Source organism: Mytilus californianus, unplaced genomic scaffold, assembly GCF_021869535.1.
Source record: "Mytilus californianus isolate M0D057914Y unplaced genomic scaffold, xbMytCali1.0.p SCAF_2, whole genome shotgun sequence".
NCBI classification, from domain to species: domain Eukaryota; kingdom Metazoa; phylum Mollusca; class Bivalvia; order Mytilida; family Mytilidae; genus Mytilus; species Mytilus californianus.
The window spans coordinates 66,509,133-66,525,518 of record NW_026262668.1 but is presented as its reverse complement, the minus strand read 5'-3'; the positions used below and the strand labels follow the sequence as shown (position 1 = coordinate 66,525,518).

At 32.3% G+C, this 16,386-nt stretch overlaps 1 protein-coding gene across 3 annotated transcripts in view; it reads right to left on the bottom strand.

Annotated features, from left to right (window-relative positions):
• LOC127730270 (ecdysone receptor-like) overlaps positions 1-16,386 on the bottom strand; it is a 124,086-nt gene that overhangs the window by 36,153 nt on the left and 71,547 nt on the right. For 2 of the 3 annotated variants that reach the window (XM_052238573.1, XM_052238571.1), the window contains 2 exons: positions 4,321-4,599; positions 2,024-2,164 (listed from right to left, as the gene is read on the bottom strand). In XM_052238573.1, coding sequence (XP_052094533.1) covers positions 2,024-2,164; positions 4,321-4,599 — 420 coding nt within the window. Of the gene's footprint in view, positions 1-2,023; positions 2,165-4,320; positions 4,600-10,502; positions 10,649-16,386 lie in introns of those variants that run through there. The other variant, XM_052238572.1, reaches the window with a different exon arrangement.

Sequence of the window (16,386 nt, the reverse complement as noted above, 5' to 3'; positions counted from 1 at the left end):
TCTAAAATTAGATATGATGTAATACAGTGTATATCTATTTTCAAATTATAATCACATATAATTAATAGTTTCAAATATTTTTTCTTGTATTTGTCACAAACTAATACAGATTTGTAACTTATCTATAAAATGTCATTTCCTTCATACTTTTTATATATATATATATATATATAGCATTCAGAACATTAGTTTATACAAAATGACAAACAAACCTGCCAAAAAATTCTTCAAATAATTTACCAAAGAATGTCTTTTAAAAAATGAGTTATCTCCCTTTGTACAGAACTATGGTTTAACATAGTACTCTAACATTAGATATGGTCCAGAGTTATGGTCCATAACTATGGAATCACTCATCAGACCGAAACAAAATTCGAACTTGATCTATAATTTATTATGGCAAAACTATATACCAAATATCAAATCAATATCTTCAAGAACGAAGAAAAAAAGTGTGGAAAGTTGATTTGCCGGACTGATGGATGGACAGAAGGACGGACGGACAGAGTGCAAACCTAAAGTCCCCTTCGACTTCGTCGGTAGGGGACTAATAAGCAATCTGGGAATACAAGAGTTGCTTTTTCATAAAACAAAGTTGAGTGCTCACAAGCATGTTTAACCATGCTACATTCTATATGCGCTTGTCCCAAGTCAGGGGCCTGTAATGTAGTGGTTGTTAGCTTTCTCTATGAGTTTTGTACATTGATGAAGGCCATACAATCATCTGTAGTTGCTTACATCTACCTGTTTTGGTCTCAGGTGGATAGTTGTCTCATTGGAAATCATACCACATCTTTTTATCTTTATTTTGAAAGTTAAACAACTATAACTTTCTGATTCAGTTCTATATATAGATATAAGAAGATGTGGTATGAGTGCCAATGAGAGAACTCTCCATCCAAGTCACAATTTGTAAAAGTAAACCATTATAGGTCAAAGTACTGCCTTCATCAGGGAGCCTTGGCTCACACCGAACAGTAATGCATATATTTGTAAACAATATATGTGTTGGAAAGATTGAAAAAGTTGTGTGCATAATAATTTATACCATATTTTAGTCGTCCACTGATGTTAGTGGTGAACAAAAAAATGATGTAGCACTACCGCATTCGTAGTTATTATGACACAATTTTTTTTATTTTTTTTTATCAAAATCAGTTAATTTAATACTATTATCATTGATTATATATGATCTGCAGTTACGATTATCTTTCAAGTTATTTGTCCACAAGTTACGATTATCTTTTTTTTGGGAGTTACGATTATCTTCCTAAACTTTTTTTGGCTATTATTTCGGTAATGATACCAAATATGATATTAAGAACACACACACAAAACAAAACCGTACAGATCAACCTGGCGGCTGAGTAATTCTTGAAAACAACACGTATACACAGAGATATTAGCAGAACACGATTTGACCAATTTCTACCTCCGCCATATTGGGATCGCAGTAACTGCAGTTATCACGATCAATTAAAACCAGTGTTTTATTCTCATCTGAATTTTGTTGGTAAAAATGTAAAATGAAAAAATGAAACTATCACGAAATTCATCAATACTAGTTGATCAAGAATAACTCACTATTTCTAGAAAAAAATCTCTATATACACACAGAAGTGATGACAGCTGGTGTAGCTGCACACAGTCATAAGTGTGGGACAAAATTCCTCAACCAATGAGAACCAATCTCTCATTTCAATGTAGGAAGGTACAATTTACTAAACAGTGGAAGCCATTTGAGATTTTCAGAAGTTTCTTTTAGGAACCATTTTCACATTATAAGATTTGGGCTCTATTTAGAAAAAGTTATTATGAATGTACTTCCCTCCAAAAAATTTGTCTACACATTATTACTTCAGGCAGCAGCTTGCTCAGATTTTATCTATGCACAAAAGTTGATAGGACTTATAAATCTACTGAAAAAACATACGTGATTTAAAAAAAACATGGATTCACCAACTGTGGAAGTTAAACTCAAGCTTAACATAGCAACTTATTACAAAAAGGAATCTTTACATACATTCCTGTTTCATTCCCACTTCTCGACATCGTTTCAATCGACAAGCTTGACATTTTCTTCTCATCCACATGTCCATTTCACAGTTCCCTCCATATTTACATGTATAGTTAGCTCCCCTTGTAATACTTCTTCGAAAAAAACCTGTAAAGTAGACAGATGGATAAACAAATTGAAATCTTCCAGTAAATAATCATTATGTGTCACTTTACAATATATGCATGCACCAAAAGTCTCATTTGGGAAAAGGAAAAATACTACTCCATTCATGGATCTACAATCTGTCGATACCTATATTTTTCGCTTTGCACAAGGTCATGTTTTTCACTGTTAATGATGTCTTTACACTAAATCCATTGGATGTTAGATGTGTAATGATTGATATTTATGTCTAAGATAGATGATTTTTTTTATTAGTTGTTATTTGCTTTGAACTAGCTGTCAGTAACTGTGAGTTCTCTTAGATATGTACTTGGTGGTGTCTTTTTTGTTGTCGGGATGTATAAATACCCATGTCTGGTCTGTGTTTTAGTTAGATGTTTTCTACTTTGTCATGTTTGTATCGATCTGATGAGTTAAGCCCTTTTTAACCAATTTTTATAGTTTGTTCTTTTGTACGGTTACACCACTGTACCAGTATAGCGGGAGGGTTTGGCGCCAGCAAACTAGTTTAACCCCACCATATTCTTTATGTGTCTGTCCCAAGTCAGGAGCTTGTAGTTCAGTGGTTGTCATATTTGTTTTTCATAAATTATTTTGTTATAAATTAGGCTGTTAGTTTTCTCAATTGAATTGTTTCTTTTTTTCATGTCATGCCTTTTATACCAACTATACGAAATGGGTTTTTCTCATTGTTGAAGGCCATACGGTTGTCTATAATTGCTTACATCCACTTTGTTGGATAGTTGTCTCATTGGCAATCATACCACATCTCCTTATTTTTATACTAGACCTAAAATATAATCTGAAGTACTATAACAGTAAAGATATTACATTAACACATTTTTAGAAAAAAAAATCTTTTATTGTGATAATTTTTCATATCACATGATATGGGTTTTTCTAAAATGTATAATAAGAGAATGTATGACGTCATGAGCCTACGTCTTTGACATTGCCAAGGAAAAAAGTGATAAACAGATTATCAATGGTCTTTCAAACTTGAGCATGTTTCTCAGCTACATCTCATGTCAGGGCTGTCGCCCTTTAATGAAATTGTTACTGAGAAACACCCTCTCATTTGAAAAACCATCGATAAAATACAATTAACCATGTATTCTGAACTTCACTCTGTAGATTTTGTCTTGATTTATATAAGCCAAACTACAAACCCAACCATTTAAAACAGGGGCACACAAATTATAGCAATAACTATGGAAAGCTATAAGAGCCAATAGCTCATTCCTTTCAAAAATATGTCCAATGCATAAATGAATATGATCATAATCGGCTGGACATTTTTTGGGGGGGTTATGATTTTTTCCTTAAAAAATATTCTGATCCCCAATTTGATGAAAAAAATATTGTGGTCAAGCAGATGGCAAAAAAAATATACTGAATCCAGATTTTCCACATACCTTATAGTGTTAAATTTTGAAAAAAATAATTTGATTGATAGCGTCGAAAAGCTAAAAAAAAATGTTTGCGCTTTGAACGAAAAAAACATTTCTGACTCGAGACAAAAACCATCATCCCCCTTTGAAGTTAAATGGTTGTTCCCTTACATAAACAAATTAGTATTAGACACTTTGTGGCAAAATATTATTTGGGTTCTCTATAGTTACTGATATCCAAATATTTTATATGAAAATAAGGTTATTTCGGCCTTTTTTGGGGGGTTTTCTTCCATTAAATGCAAAAACTTTCAAAGGCCTACAGCTAAGTAACAAAAACTTGAAATATATGATCACTGATTTCTGACAAACTTATAACTTGTGAACATCTACATACAAGACATTTTTTTGATAATTTATAATTAATGATAATCAAATCCAAAATACCAAACAAGAGGCCTTAGTCAAACCACCTTATCACTCCTTCTTTTTAAAATCAATAAATCAATATAAATGCTCATTGAATCATCAGCATACAAGTCAGTGCAAAATTCTTCATATAAATAGGAAGGTCATTTATATATAAAATAAACAAAAGAGGCCCTAATATGGAACCTTAGGGGGAAACAAAACTTAATATAAAGTTTTTCAAAATAAGCATTACCAATTTGCACTGTTTTTTTAATTCAATGGTTCCAATTTAATAGATGTTTCTCTGTTTCTATAACTATATAACAATCTACATACCTTTACACCCCTCACAGCTAAGTGCATTGTAATGATACCCTGATGCCCTGTCTCCACAAATGCGACAAAGCTCTTCCTCTATACTTTTCCCTGGCACACCATTTCCTTTAAGTTTCTTTTTGGGATCAATGTATGTACTAGAAGATACAACCCTATCAGACGTTGGACCATACTGCCCATAATCATTGTTATCCATAATAAGAGGTCCCATTGGACTCAGAACCCTTCCATCTATGGAGGCTTGAGAGTTTCTCTGGTCAGCGACGTCATCATGTAATACTAAACAAAAAGACAAAAGATTTTAAATTCCTTCACAATTTTTATTATATGATCTACAGCAATTTCTACTTTTTAGGTTAAACTAAAGGGGGGTACATATGAAAGAGGGTCTGTATAGGGCATCCTTCATTTCTGTCTTCTTTAATTTTTTAGGCATTTTCTTTTTTCTTTAATCTTTTGACCTTTTTTTTTTGCCCTTTGTTTTTGTATGTTTTGCCTATTACTCTCTATTCAGTAAACTCCAACCAGACCCTCATAAAATTAAATGAAGACTATGTTTTTGAGACACATAATAAATTTTCACTTGTTTTTTCAGATTTCATTTCAAAACTCATTAATTACTTGAATAGCAAACACTTAACTTGGGTACAGATTGCTATGTACTCCTCCCAAAATAATGCAACTCACATCCAAGTAGTCATTAAAAGATATCTTAGAAAATTATCTGTAAGTAATTAAAATTTCTGTGTAACTTACATTTAATTTTAGAGAAAGGGATACTGGGGATTATAGTAGGAGTTATACAGATCTACAATATTCAACTTCACATTGAATAACTAACAATCTTATTTATAAATTAACAATTCAGGTTCAAATCCATATCAAACTAAATATCAAAGGTCAATGAAACTAAATCTACCACAGGAAAGTATAATAAATTGCTTCGCAGCTGGATACGACCGCAGAGGTCCAACCCTGAACAACTGGGACAAAAATGGACACAAAATTTGAGCTTGATACAGGTCTGAATTTGGATTGTAATTCAACATTTGACACATAATAGGTTTCTGACACAGAATAACTGTAGTAAAAAAACTTAAAATTGGTAATATGATTTGAATTTATATTGAATTTTTTGCTTTTGTGCAATACACTATGCTGTTGTGAATTGACCTCCCCCCCCCGCCCCTTTTTTCTTTTTGATTTCTGAAATCTTGAGGAAAAATTTGTCCCACCGACTCCCCATCACCAATTTTTTTTTACCCCCCCCCCCCCAATTTTTTTTTAACCTCCCCCCTCCCCCCCCCCCCCCTTTCCACTTTTCCCAATAAAAAAATTCTTTCCCTCAGTCATGGTCATTATTTCAATTCAAATTTCCAATGGAGTTTGCAACCATAATAACCCATTTAAATACATCATTAAAGTCTTAAAATAGAAAATGACATACATAATCATAGCTAAAATTAATTTACCTTAATCAGCATTTTTAAAATTATTAAAATAGTAACTTCTAAAAATGAATTGACAGCTGATCACCTCAAGACAATACAAAAATTCTTTATACATAATTTAAAAGCAGTGTAAGCGAGGTAATTCAAAGTTGTGTTTGAATTACATCCCTTACACTGTAATTTGTACTTAAGTAATTGTCCATTAACCAGGACACCCTTGTTTTTTCTCATTTTTTTGCCCCCAATTCCTAAACGGTTTGAGCCATAACCCCCCAAAGCCAATTCTAACCATCCCTTTGTGGTATGGAAATTTGTGGTATAATTTCAGAGAGATCCATACACTGTTCCACAAGTTATTGTCATGAAACTAGAAAAATGCTTATTTGGGCCCCTTTTTGGCCCCTAATTCCTAAACTGTTGGGACCATAACCCTCAAAATCAATCCCAACCTTCCTTTTGTTGTTATAAACCTTGTGTTTAAATTTCATAGATTTCTATTTACTAATACTAAAGTTATTGTCCAGAAACCAAATGTCTTCGGACGACGACGATGTGATACCAATATAGGACCGCAAAATTTTTTGTAGTCGTATAAAAAAGCCTATGAAATATCACACAGACAAAAGAGAGGAACCAATGCAGTTCAATTTTTTAAATTCATTTATAGCACACGGTTTTCCCTTTACACCAGGTTACAGGAATAAAGCAACTAATCCATAGCCCATTGCTTTCTATGTTAAATTCTGCAATATCAAGCATTCATAGCTATTTTGTCTTAACTTATAATAGAGTGACAGTCATATTATGTCAAAACTAAACCTTTTCATAAAAAATTAAACGTACCATTAATTGCATTTAAGAGTGCACTTGGTTACCAGGGGTCTCGGTCATAAAACTTTACTCAGTACTCTGAGTACAAAATTTGTGATCGAAACACCAAATCCAGTACTGTAAATTCAGAAATTATTGCGATGTTTTTATTATTGCGAAAAATGCGACAGGTTTATAATCGCAATAATTTAAACTCCCATTTTGAAATCTTTTATATAAATTAAACAGAATTTTTGTCAATATCGCAAAAATTAAAATCTCATTTTAGTAATTTCTGAATTTACAGTATTTTGATTGGTTGATTTAGAAATTTTTATGACCGCAAGGCCAGTAGTTTGGTTGTACAGAAACAGGTACTTCTGATCTGAGCAACAGGGCAAACATGCCCTCCTATTTTAATCTCATATATTTTTTTTATCATCAAAAAGAAACTTTCAAAAAGGATTCTGTAGTGATCCCAAGTCCATTTAGCTTGCATTTGATTGAAAACTTACCCAAATATTTTACTTATCGACAAAGTTACAGTTATGCCTAGGTATGAAAAAGAAGATGTGGTATGATTGCCGATGAGACAACTCTCCACAAGACCAAATGACACAGAAATTAACAACTATAGGTCACCATACGGCCTTCAACAATGAGCAAAGCCCATACCGCACAGTCAGCTACAAAAGGCCCCGAAATGACAATGTAAAACAATTCAAACGAGAAAACTAACGGCCTAATTTATGTACAAAAAATGAACGAAAAACAAATATGTAACACATAAACAAACGACAACCACTGAATTACAGGCTCCAGACTTGGGACAGGCATATACATACGGAATGTGGCGGGGTTAAACATGTTAGGGGGATCTCAACCCTCCCCCTAACCTGGGACAGTGGTGTAACAGTACAACATAAGAACGAACTATAAAAATCAGTTGAAAGAGGCTTAACTCATCAGATGGATAAAAATACAAATACGTGGCCGGGTACTTGTACATCCAAACAACAAAAAGACACTAAGTACAGATCTGAGAGTACTCGCAGTTACTGAGAGCTAGTTCAAAGGCCACTAACAACTAATAAAAAAAAATCATGCATCTAAGACTAAATGCATGACTAATATGTTCTTCTTTCCTGAATGTTCTTTCTGACCTGGCCAAATTAGTGCTTTAATACCTACAGTTATTTTATGATTTTCAGTGGTTAGTATTCTTCCAGTCTGAGAGATTTTTTTCTTTTTTTCAATCAAGAATAACAGTGCTGTAGTTGAAGAGTTGCTGTCATCAATTGGTGATTTGACGGTCGCAAATGCAATTTTATTGGAAATGTATTTGGGTATTTGCAATTGTCAAATCCCAATTGATGGTGGCAACTTTTCAGCTGCAGTACTGTTATTCCTATTCTAATGCATTACAAAAAGAAATGGTACATTAGAGTGTTTTTAAACATTCTAAAATTTAAGATGACATTAAATTCTGCAAATTTTCATGAATGATTTATACACGTATAAATGTAATTCTAATGCAATCATTTTGTATCAATGGTTCTGATTGGATGACAATAAGCGTAAAATTCTCTATCTCCCTGTCTGTAACTAAGGAAGCCGACATTTTGAATACCGGAATGTATTGACATGTGATTTCTTCAATAATAAGCCAAAACACTCACATTTTGCACCTAGAAATCTTCTTTTTATCAAGTTTTATTACATTCTGAAGTGGACAAGAAGCCAGAAAAAGTCTGGTGTCTACGTTTGATACCGGAAGCATACCTATGCCAACACCTAGTTTAGGCGCCAAAGAAAATAACATCATTTCGCGGAATTTTCTTTAATGAATATTTTACACTGAAATAATGACTAAACTTGAATGATTTGTTTATTTTGCATTAGAATGGAGATAACTGTATTGTATTTGAAGCTTTGCGGACGTCCATCGGTAGTTTTACAGTCGCAAATATCCGTTTACCTGTCTCCGCTACGCGTGGCCAGGTAAACTAAATTTGCGACAGTAAAACTACGGATGGATGTACGCAAAGCTTCAAATACAATACAGTTATCTCTAAAAGGCAAAACATGACATCATACAAATGAAAACACTCAAACCTAAAGGTTATTTTTTTTACTTATAAGATTTATATTTGGATAATATCTCATTAAAAGAGCAATTTTGAGGCAGGTGTTGTTTTACTTTTTATCATATATTGTATTAATCGAACATTTGTGCAATTTCCAACAATTCAATATGATGGCGCAAGACGAATGTGGAATTGACAGTAAATTTTAGCCAAAGAAAAATATAGTTACAGGATTGCATTAGAATGCAAGATTCTTATATACTATTTTCATATACTGTGGATTCATTATTATTCGTTGGATACCAATTTTCGCGGGTTTCGTGGGTACAGGTGAACCACGAATTCAAATGTTCAACGAATTACAAATGTTAATTTGGCTTTGTATGCAGAGATTGGCAAAACCACAAAATCAAATATCCACGAAAATGTAAGTGTTCCTCGTTCCAAGAAAATTGATACCCACGAAAATAAATGAATCCACAGTATACAAAACTAGTGACACAAAAATTAATGTTTTGTTGAACTTAAATTATATCTGTTGAAATCAGACATCATGTTTCATTTTTTTAACATAGCAATGGCTTTAATTCAGGATTTTCTAAGTCATTTGGTTAATTTTCAAACTATCAATCATAAATCCACAAACTGTGGTTTCATTATTCTTGTGATACCAATTTTCCAGGATTTCTTGTGTAGGAAACTACAAGTTCAAATCCTCAACGAAATACATTTTTTTAGTTACTAATGGTTAGGATCAAATGATTAAACCACAAAATATTTACGCACCCTCGAAATTTCAATTTTGTCTGAATCCAAGAGTATTGATACCAGTGAAATTAAACGAATCCACAGTACCCTTTCTTGCAATATTTTCATAAAGAATGATAGAGCTTGATTTTAAACAAAGAAATTTGGTATATCCATTGCCCCTAGAATTGTGCAAAATGTTTATATAGCCTATACCGTGTACAATAAAATTGAGAATGAAAATGGGGAATATGTCAAAGAGACAACAACCCGATCAAAGAGCAGATAACAGCCGAAGGCCACCAATGGGTCTTCAACACAGCGAGAAAATCCCGCACCCGGAGTAGGTCCTCAGCTGGCCTCTAAAATAAAATTGTGGACTGGTTCAGTGAAAATGGAGGTCACACTAAACTCCAAAACATATAAAGGAACTAAAATTACAAAAACATACAAGACTAACAAAGGCCAGAGGCTCCTGACTTGGGACAGGCGCAAAAGTGCGGCGGGGTTAAACATGTTTTGTGAGATCTTAACCCTCCCCCTATACCTCTAGCCAATGTTGAATAAAGAAACACATAAAAATACGCACAGTAAAACTCAGTTTAAAAGAAGTCTGAGTCCGATGTCAGAATAAGTAACAAAAGAAACTAAGCAAAATGACAATGATACATAAACTAACAAAGGACTACTAGCAGTTACTGACATGCCAGCTCCAGACCTCAATTAAACTGATTGAAAGATTATGTCTTCATCATATGAAAATCAGGTACAGTCCCTCCCGTTAGGGGTTAAGTATCATACCATCATAAAATATATGAGAAGAACATAACCCGTATCATGCCAACAACTGGTTTTAGAATAAATGTGTTTATTTCCAATGCAAAGACCCTATGAGTGAATCAATATTAATACCAAAATATGCAATCCTTAAGAAAAGAAAATCTTGAAAATTCTTTTTGTGGCCCCTTTTGAAGCAGATTGGGCAACAAATCCCCTTTCAAAATACTGTTTAATAGTAAAGATCCTTGTAGTACATCTTTATGATAATTCAAATCATCTAAAATTAAGAAGCATCAAAATTGTTTACCTGCTTCAGTTAGAAATTGAGAAAAATCGACTTCATCCTGTGCTGGCCAGAAGATTTTAGATACATCTTCCATTCCAAACATACCGCATGTAAAAAGCATACCTGTCATTTAGCACATTAATTCTTCATCCTACTACGGAAAAATCATTTATTAACACTTCACAATTTTACTTATGGAAAAAAATTATGTACCATTTACACATATGAAGATGAAAAATAATCACTTATTCCTATATGTCTTGTTTTTTTTTTCTCAATAGTTCGGATTTATCCAATTTTCCGAAAGAATTCACCTTGAATATTTCTCCAAAACAAATTTCTGGAATAAGTAACACAAAAGTTTAATTAAACTTTAATCTGTTACATAACTTTTACATCAAGCCGATTTAATGCTTTCACCCGTCCATGATAGGAGCAAAATTTTCCAGATCATTCACTTTCCACTGCAGCAATATGCAATCTACATGATTGCTAATTAAACAAATTTTTGCTTTATACAATAGCCATAATTGTATATCTATATAAATAAACGTTGAACTCTTCTTGACTGTTAGTTAATCAATATCACGGGAATGTTTGGCCAAAGACTGACCCTAGCTCAACTAGACATGTATGTCTCGTCACAGGTAAGAACTGACCATAAGTATGGAAATATCATAATTTAACCCCAAGTTAAGTAATCCCTTGCCAAAACAGTCACTCATGCAGGCAATTTTCATTGTCAATTATTTACACCAATTATGGTCATTTTCACAGGATTAAAATGGTATTAACAAGTTGAATGACCAGTACTTATATAGTATGCACTGTAAAGCTACATGTATAACTGCTAATTCTAAAGGTGACGTCATGGTATTTACTGGTCAGTCATTGACATTTGTCTGACCAGGTGAGGCTGTTTATTTTGTATTAATACTTGGCTACTGAAACTGAGATAAAATCAGCTACATTTACATGATAATTTTAACATACTGATAAGAAAAAGCATTTAAATCTGATGTTTCACTGTTATTGTGAGTAAACAAAACATTCTGACACTTGAATATATATATGGATTTAGTTTAGTTTCATTTTATTGGTAATCAGAATTATAATTTACGTTCAGCTGATGAAAAACTATTAAATCTTCCGAAACCAAACAAAATTTTTAAAGAAAACATTTACATATTCAGGTTCTCAAATATGGAACAGTTTACCAAATGAAATAAAAATGAGTAATACACTTGTATCTTTTAAAACAAAATGTTACACATTTTTCATCAATTGTGCAAATTAATATGCTTTTTCATTATTATCTAGATACAATTGTATATTGTGTATAATATATCATTATAATACTGTATGTACTTATAAATATGTTATTATTATTTTGAGGACTCTCAGGAAGATTAGTTTTAACTAATGGGATTATCCTCTTGAAATAAAGATTATTTATTTATTTATTTATTTATTTATTTATTTTAGTTTCTACCCTACAAAATGTCTAAAAGAGAGGTGAAAGATACCAAAGGGATATTCAAACTCATAAGTCGAAGACAAACTGACAAAGCCATGGCAAAAAAACGAAAAAACGAACATAAGACAAAAAACAGTATACAAAACACAATATAGAAAACTAAAGACTGAGCAACACAATATCGGGAACCCCACAAAAAACTGGGGGTGATCTCAGGTGCTCCAAAAGGGTTAGCAGATCCTGCTTCACATGTGACACAACACCTCACAATATTTTTGCTTCAGATTGTTAGTGTTTTGTATATCATTAGTGTTTTGTTTTTATTTTCTGCTTTTGTTTCTGAATGAAATCATAATGCTAGTTGTAAAGATCAAGGATATATGTAGGTGTTTTGTTATTTGACCACATGTTTTCGTGTTCTAATTATGGAAGACTGTCTTTTGATGAGTAATCTCTACACCTTTATCAGATTTTCAGCTTCTATTTACACCTTGGTATAGTTTCCAACTTTTCTCAAAAAAATCTTTCATTTGTTCCAAATATGGAAGACTGTCTTTTGATGAGTAATCTCTATACCTTTATCAGACTTACAACTTCTATCGACACCTTGGTATATTTTCTAACTTTTCTCAAACAAAACTTTCATTAAACTTAGGAGATGGTCTATCAGATAACCATATTGCATCATAGCATAAATTGGCAGCACAGCGTTTTTATAAAAACACTCTATTTTGCAACTTTTTTAAGTTGTCAAAAGCTTATTTATCCCAATAAAATTTTGTAAGGTCCAACAACAAGATATCAGAAAAGAAAAAAAATAAATGGGGAATGTGTCCATGGGACACAGATGATGCCTCCACTTGCATATCATATAAAGTTATCAAGGAACATAACTGAAGAACGGTAAAAGTGACGCTACCCAAATTTGTACTTGATCTGAGTTTTGTGGTAATAAGTATTGTTCATAACATTTGGTTGAGGCAAACTAAAGTAACAGAACAGAAACAAAAAAATTCATCAATTTTTCCATTTGCAAACAGACATAACTCTTCTACGGTAAAAGTGACACCACCAAAGTTCAAACTTGACTGTATTTTATGGTAATAAGCATTGTGTATAAGTTTCATAACATTTGGTTGAGGCAAACTAAAGTTAGAGAACGGAAACGAAAAATTCAGCAATTTTTATGTTTATAAAGGAACACAACTCAAGAACGGTAAAAGTGAAGCCACACAAATTTGAATTTGATCTGTATTATGTAGTAATAAGCATTGTGTATAAGTTTCATAACATTTGGTTGAGGCAAACTAAAGTTAGAGAAAGGAAACGAAAAATTCAGCATTTTTTATGTTTATAAAGGGGCATAACTCAAGAACGGTAAAAGTGACGCCACCCAAATTTGAACTTGATCTGTATTATGTAGTAATAAGCATTGTCTACAACAAAAACAACAACAACAACAATACTTTATTTTAAGAGGGTTACACAGTTAGCTATATAACTAATCTTCCCTGAGGCCCTCATCATTAAAAAAATCATAAACAAAATGCAAACATATACATTGCATACATTAGTTTAAAAAGTCAAGTATGATAATAAAGTTCAATACAACTTGATAAAATGTTATGAAAAAATAAACATGATGACATTTTATATTTTTTCAACAGGTTGATTTCAATAAACATGATAAATGATCTTTTATTTTGTATTTGAAAGAATTAACATTTGTAATATTTCTTAACGGAATTGGCAAATTATTCCATAAGAATGGTCCAGAATACATAAAAGATTTTTTTATCATAACATTTGGTTGAGGCAAACTAAAGTTAGAGAACGGAAATGAAAAACTCAGCAATTTTTATGTTTATAAAGGGGCATAACTCAAGAACGGTAAAAGTGACGCTACCCAATTTTGAACTTGATCTGTATTAAATAGTAATAAATATTGTGTATAAGTTTCATAACATTTGGTCGAGGCAAACTAAAGTTGGAGAACGGAAACCAACTTTGGGACGTACGGACGCATAAAAATTCTGGACAGTCATAGGCATTTTTTTCATTAGAAACAATATAAAGCATCAAGAACAATGCCTATACATTTAGCAAGAAATATTTAACAGCTGACCTAAAGCAACCAACTATCAATAAATAAATCAGCATACAATTGTGAAGATAGTTTTATCAAAACCAGTGAAGTGTGAGTTTTAGGTCAGAACTGACGATTCCATGTCAATCTAAGTAGGAAAAACACTAATTCAATTAGTCTTTTGGGGCAATAAATAGCAAGTTTTGTTGTAATTTTCTGATCGTATGAATATTTACTATTTGCACAAAATGAATCATCAGACCTTCCTGCTGATTACTCTATTAAACATATCTGTAAATCTATGGTTGAATTTGGAACAAGAATTTTGTTGGACATTATAATGTACTTCAGCTTCTACTTTTTGTGGACTCATATTCACAAAATATTCCATCTCCTTACAATTGATAAACTATCAATTCCATGAGTTATAGACGGGGTTCTCTTGCACTGGTAAAATCTATTGAAATACAATTGTGTATCCAACAATGAACTTTTGATGCAGTCCAGTAATTATATTGATTGATTGGTGTTTAACACCACTTTCAACACTATTGTGCTATTTCTTGGCAGTAAGTTTATATTGGTGGAGGAAGCCGGAGTGCCCGTAGAGAACCACTGACCTTCGGTAGGAAAAATGGCAATCCTATTTAATTAAGATTAGATTCGAGCATACCTGCCAAGTGCCGGATTTCGAACTTACAACCTCAGTGTTGACAGGCTAGTGATACACGAGTAAGACTACTTAGACCACTCGGCCACAGATGCCCCTCTTTTAATTATAGTAATATAGTATAGCTCTGATGAACTTTTTAAACAAACCAAATACATGTAGTGCAACTGCTTATACAATATTTCTCAATGAATAAAAGAACTACCTTCTAGCTCATCACGAGTCCAGATCACCTGTTTGACCTGCAGCCAATAAAAATACTATTATTGCCATAACAATAATACAGTCGTTTGGGGGGACATCTTTAGTCAGATCAAATTCAGAACACTGTTGTACCATGTTCTTTACCTAAATATGTTTGAAAAAAGTGTCCATGTGCAGGATGGAAAAAAGTGTCCATGTGCAGGATGCTATGTCTGAAATAATGTCAAATCAATTCATCAACTTCAAGACCATAATCAAAGTTACTACATATAGGATACTTGTCACTTGTCATTTGTCTTAGATTCTGATGAGTCTTTTGGTAGACGCATGTTTGCATGTCTGGCCTACAAAATAATAAGCCTGGTATCTTTGATGAGTATGTTTTTAGATTAATGTTAGTATCAACTGAATCAGTCATTGTAGCATTAAATATAGGTCACAGTCAAAATTTTTAACCTGTGAGCCCCATCTACGTTTTGAAGAAAACTCCAGACACCATATTTGTTGAACTATTTGTGAAGTACATTTCATGGTGGAATCTCATACAGGAGTAAAACTTTTGCTGCTTCTCTATCCATTAATTGCATGCAGCATTTTGAAAAGTACTGCTGTTCTATAGAAATAATTTACTTCTAGACCTGCCTTCCATTATAAAAGTTATCAAAGTTTCTTCTTCAAAATTGTTTTCAATATTTATGTTTGTAAATGGATATTTTATGACAAATTCAAATAGTATATTTGCTAAAAATCAACTTATAAATCTGAGATACTATTAAATTTAAGGTCAATATGAAGGTCAACTGGTTAGTCTTTTATTGATACAACTACTGATGGGAATTCTTTAAATAAATGTATGCTATTTGAGTCTACAATTGTCTTGATCATTTCATTTAAAAAACATATACATACATAAATCTAACGAAATTTTTTAAAAAGCATTATGACAAAAACCTCAAAATAAATTGTAACACTCAGTGAAAGACATCAAAATACATTTATACCTTTAATCTGACCTACATATTACTTAATGCAAATTACAAATCAATGCGAAAGACAGCTGTTGGGAAGTACATTACAAAAAAAATCCAATTCGACAAAAATGCATTACGACTTATATCAACTAATACTGTAAACTAAGAAATTAATGCATACATCACTGATTACTGGTAAAAATGTAATGACTTGTTCATGCAATTGAAAAAATTTATTATTGCATACCTGATACTGTGGCATTTTTCGCATTAACTAAAACATCCCAATAAAATCTGAATTTACAGCAGTTAAATGCATCAAGGACATATGTACAATGTATATTAGATAATTAAAATCATTTGTGGGATACTCATTTAGGTTGATTTCATTGGTCATGTTGGTATAGTTGATGTATTGTAGTATTAAACAAAATACAATTTTTATACAGGCTCGAATGTTAATTTGTTGAAACAACAAATTGAATATTCACAAGAAT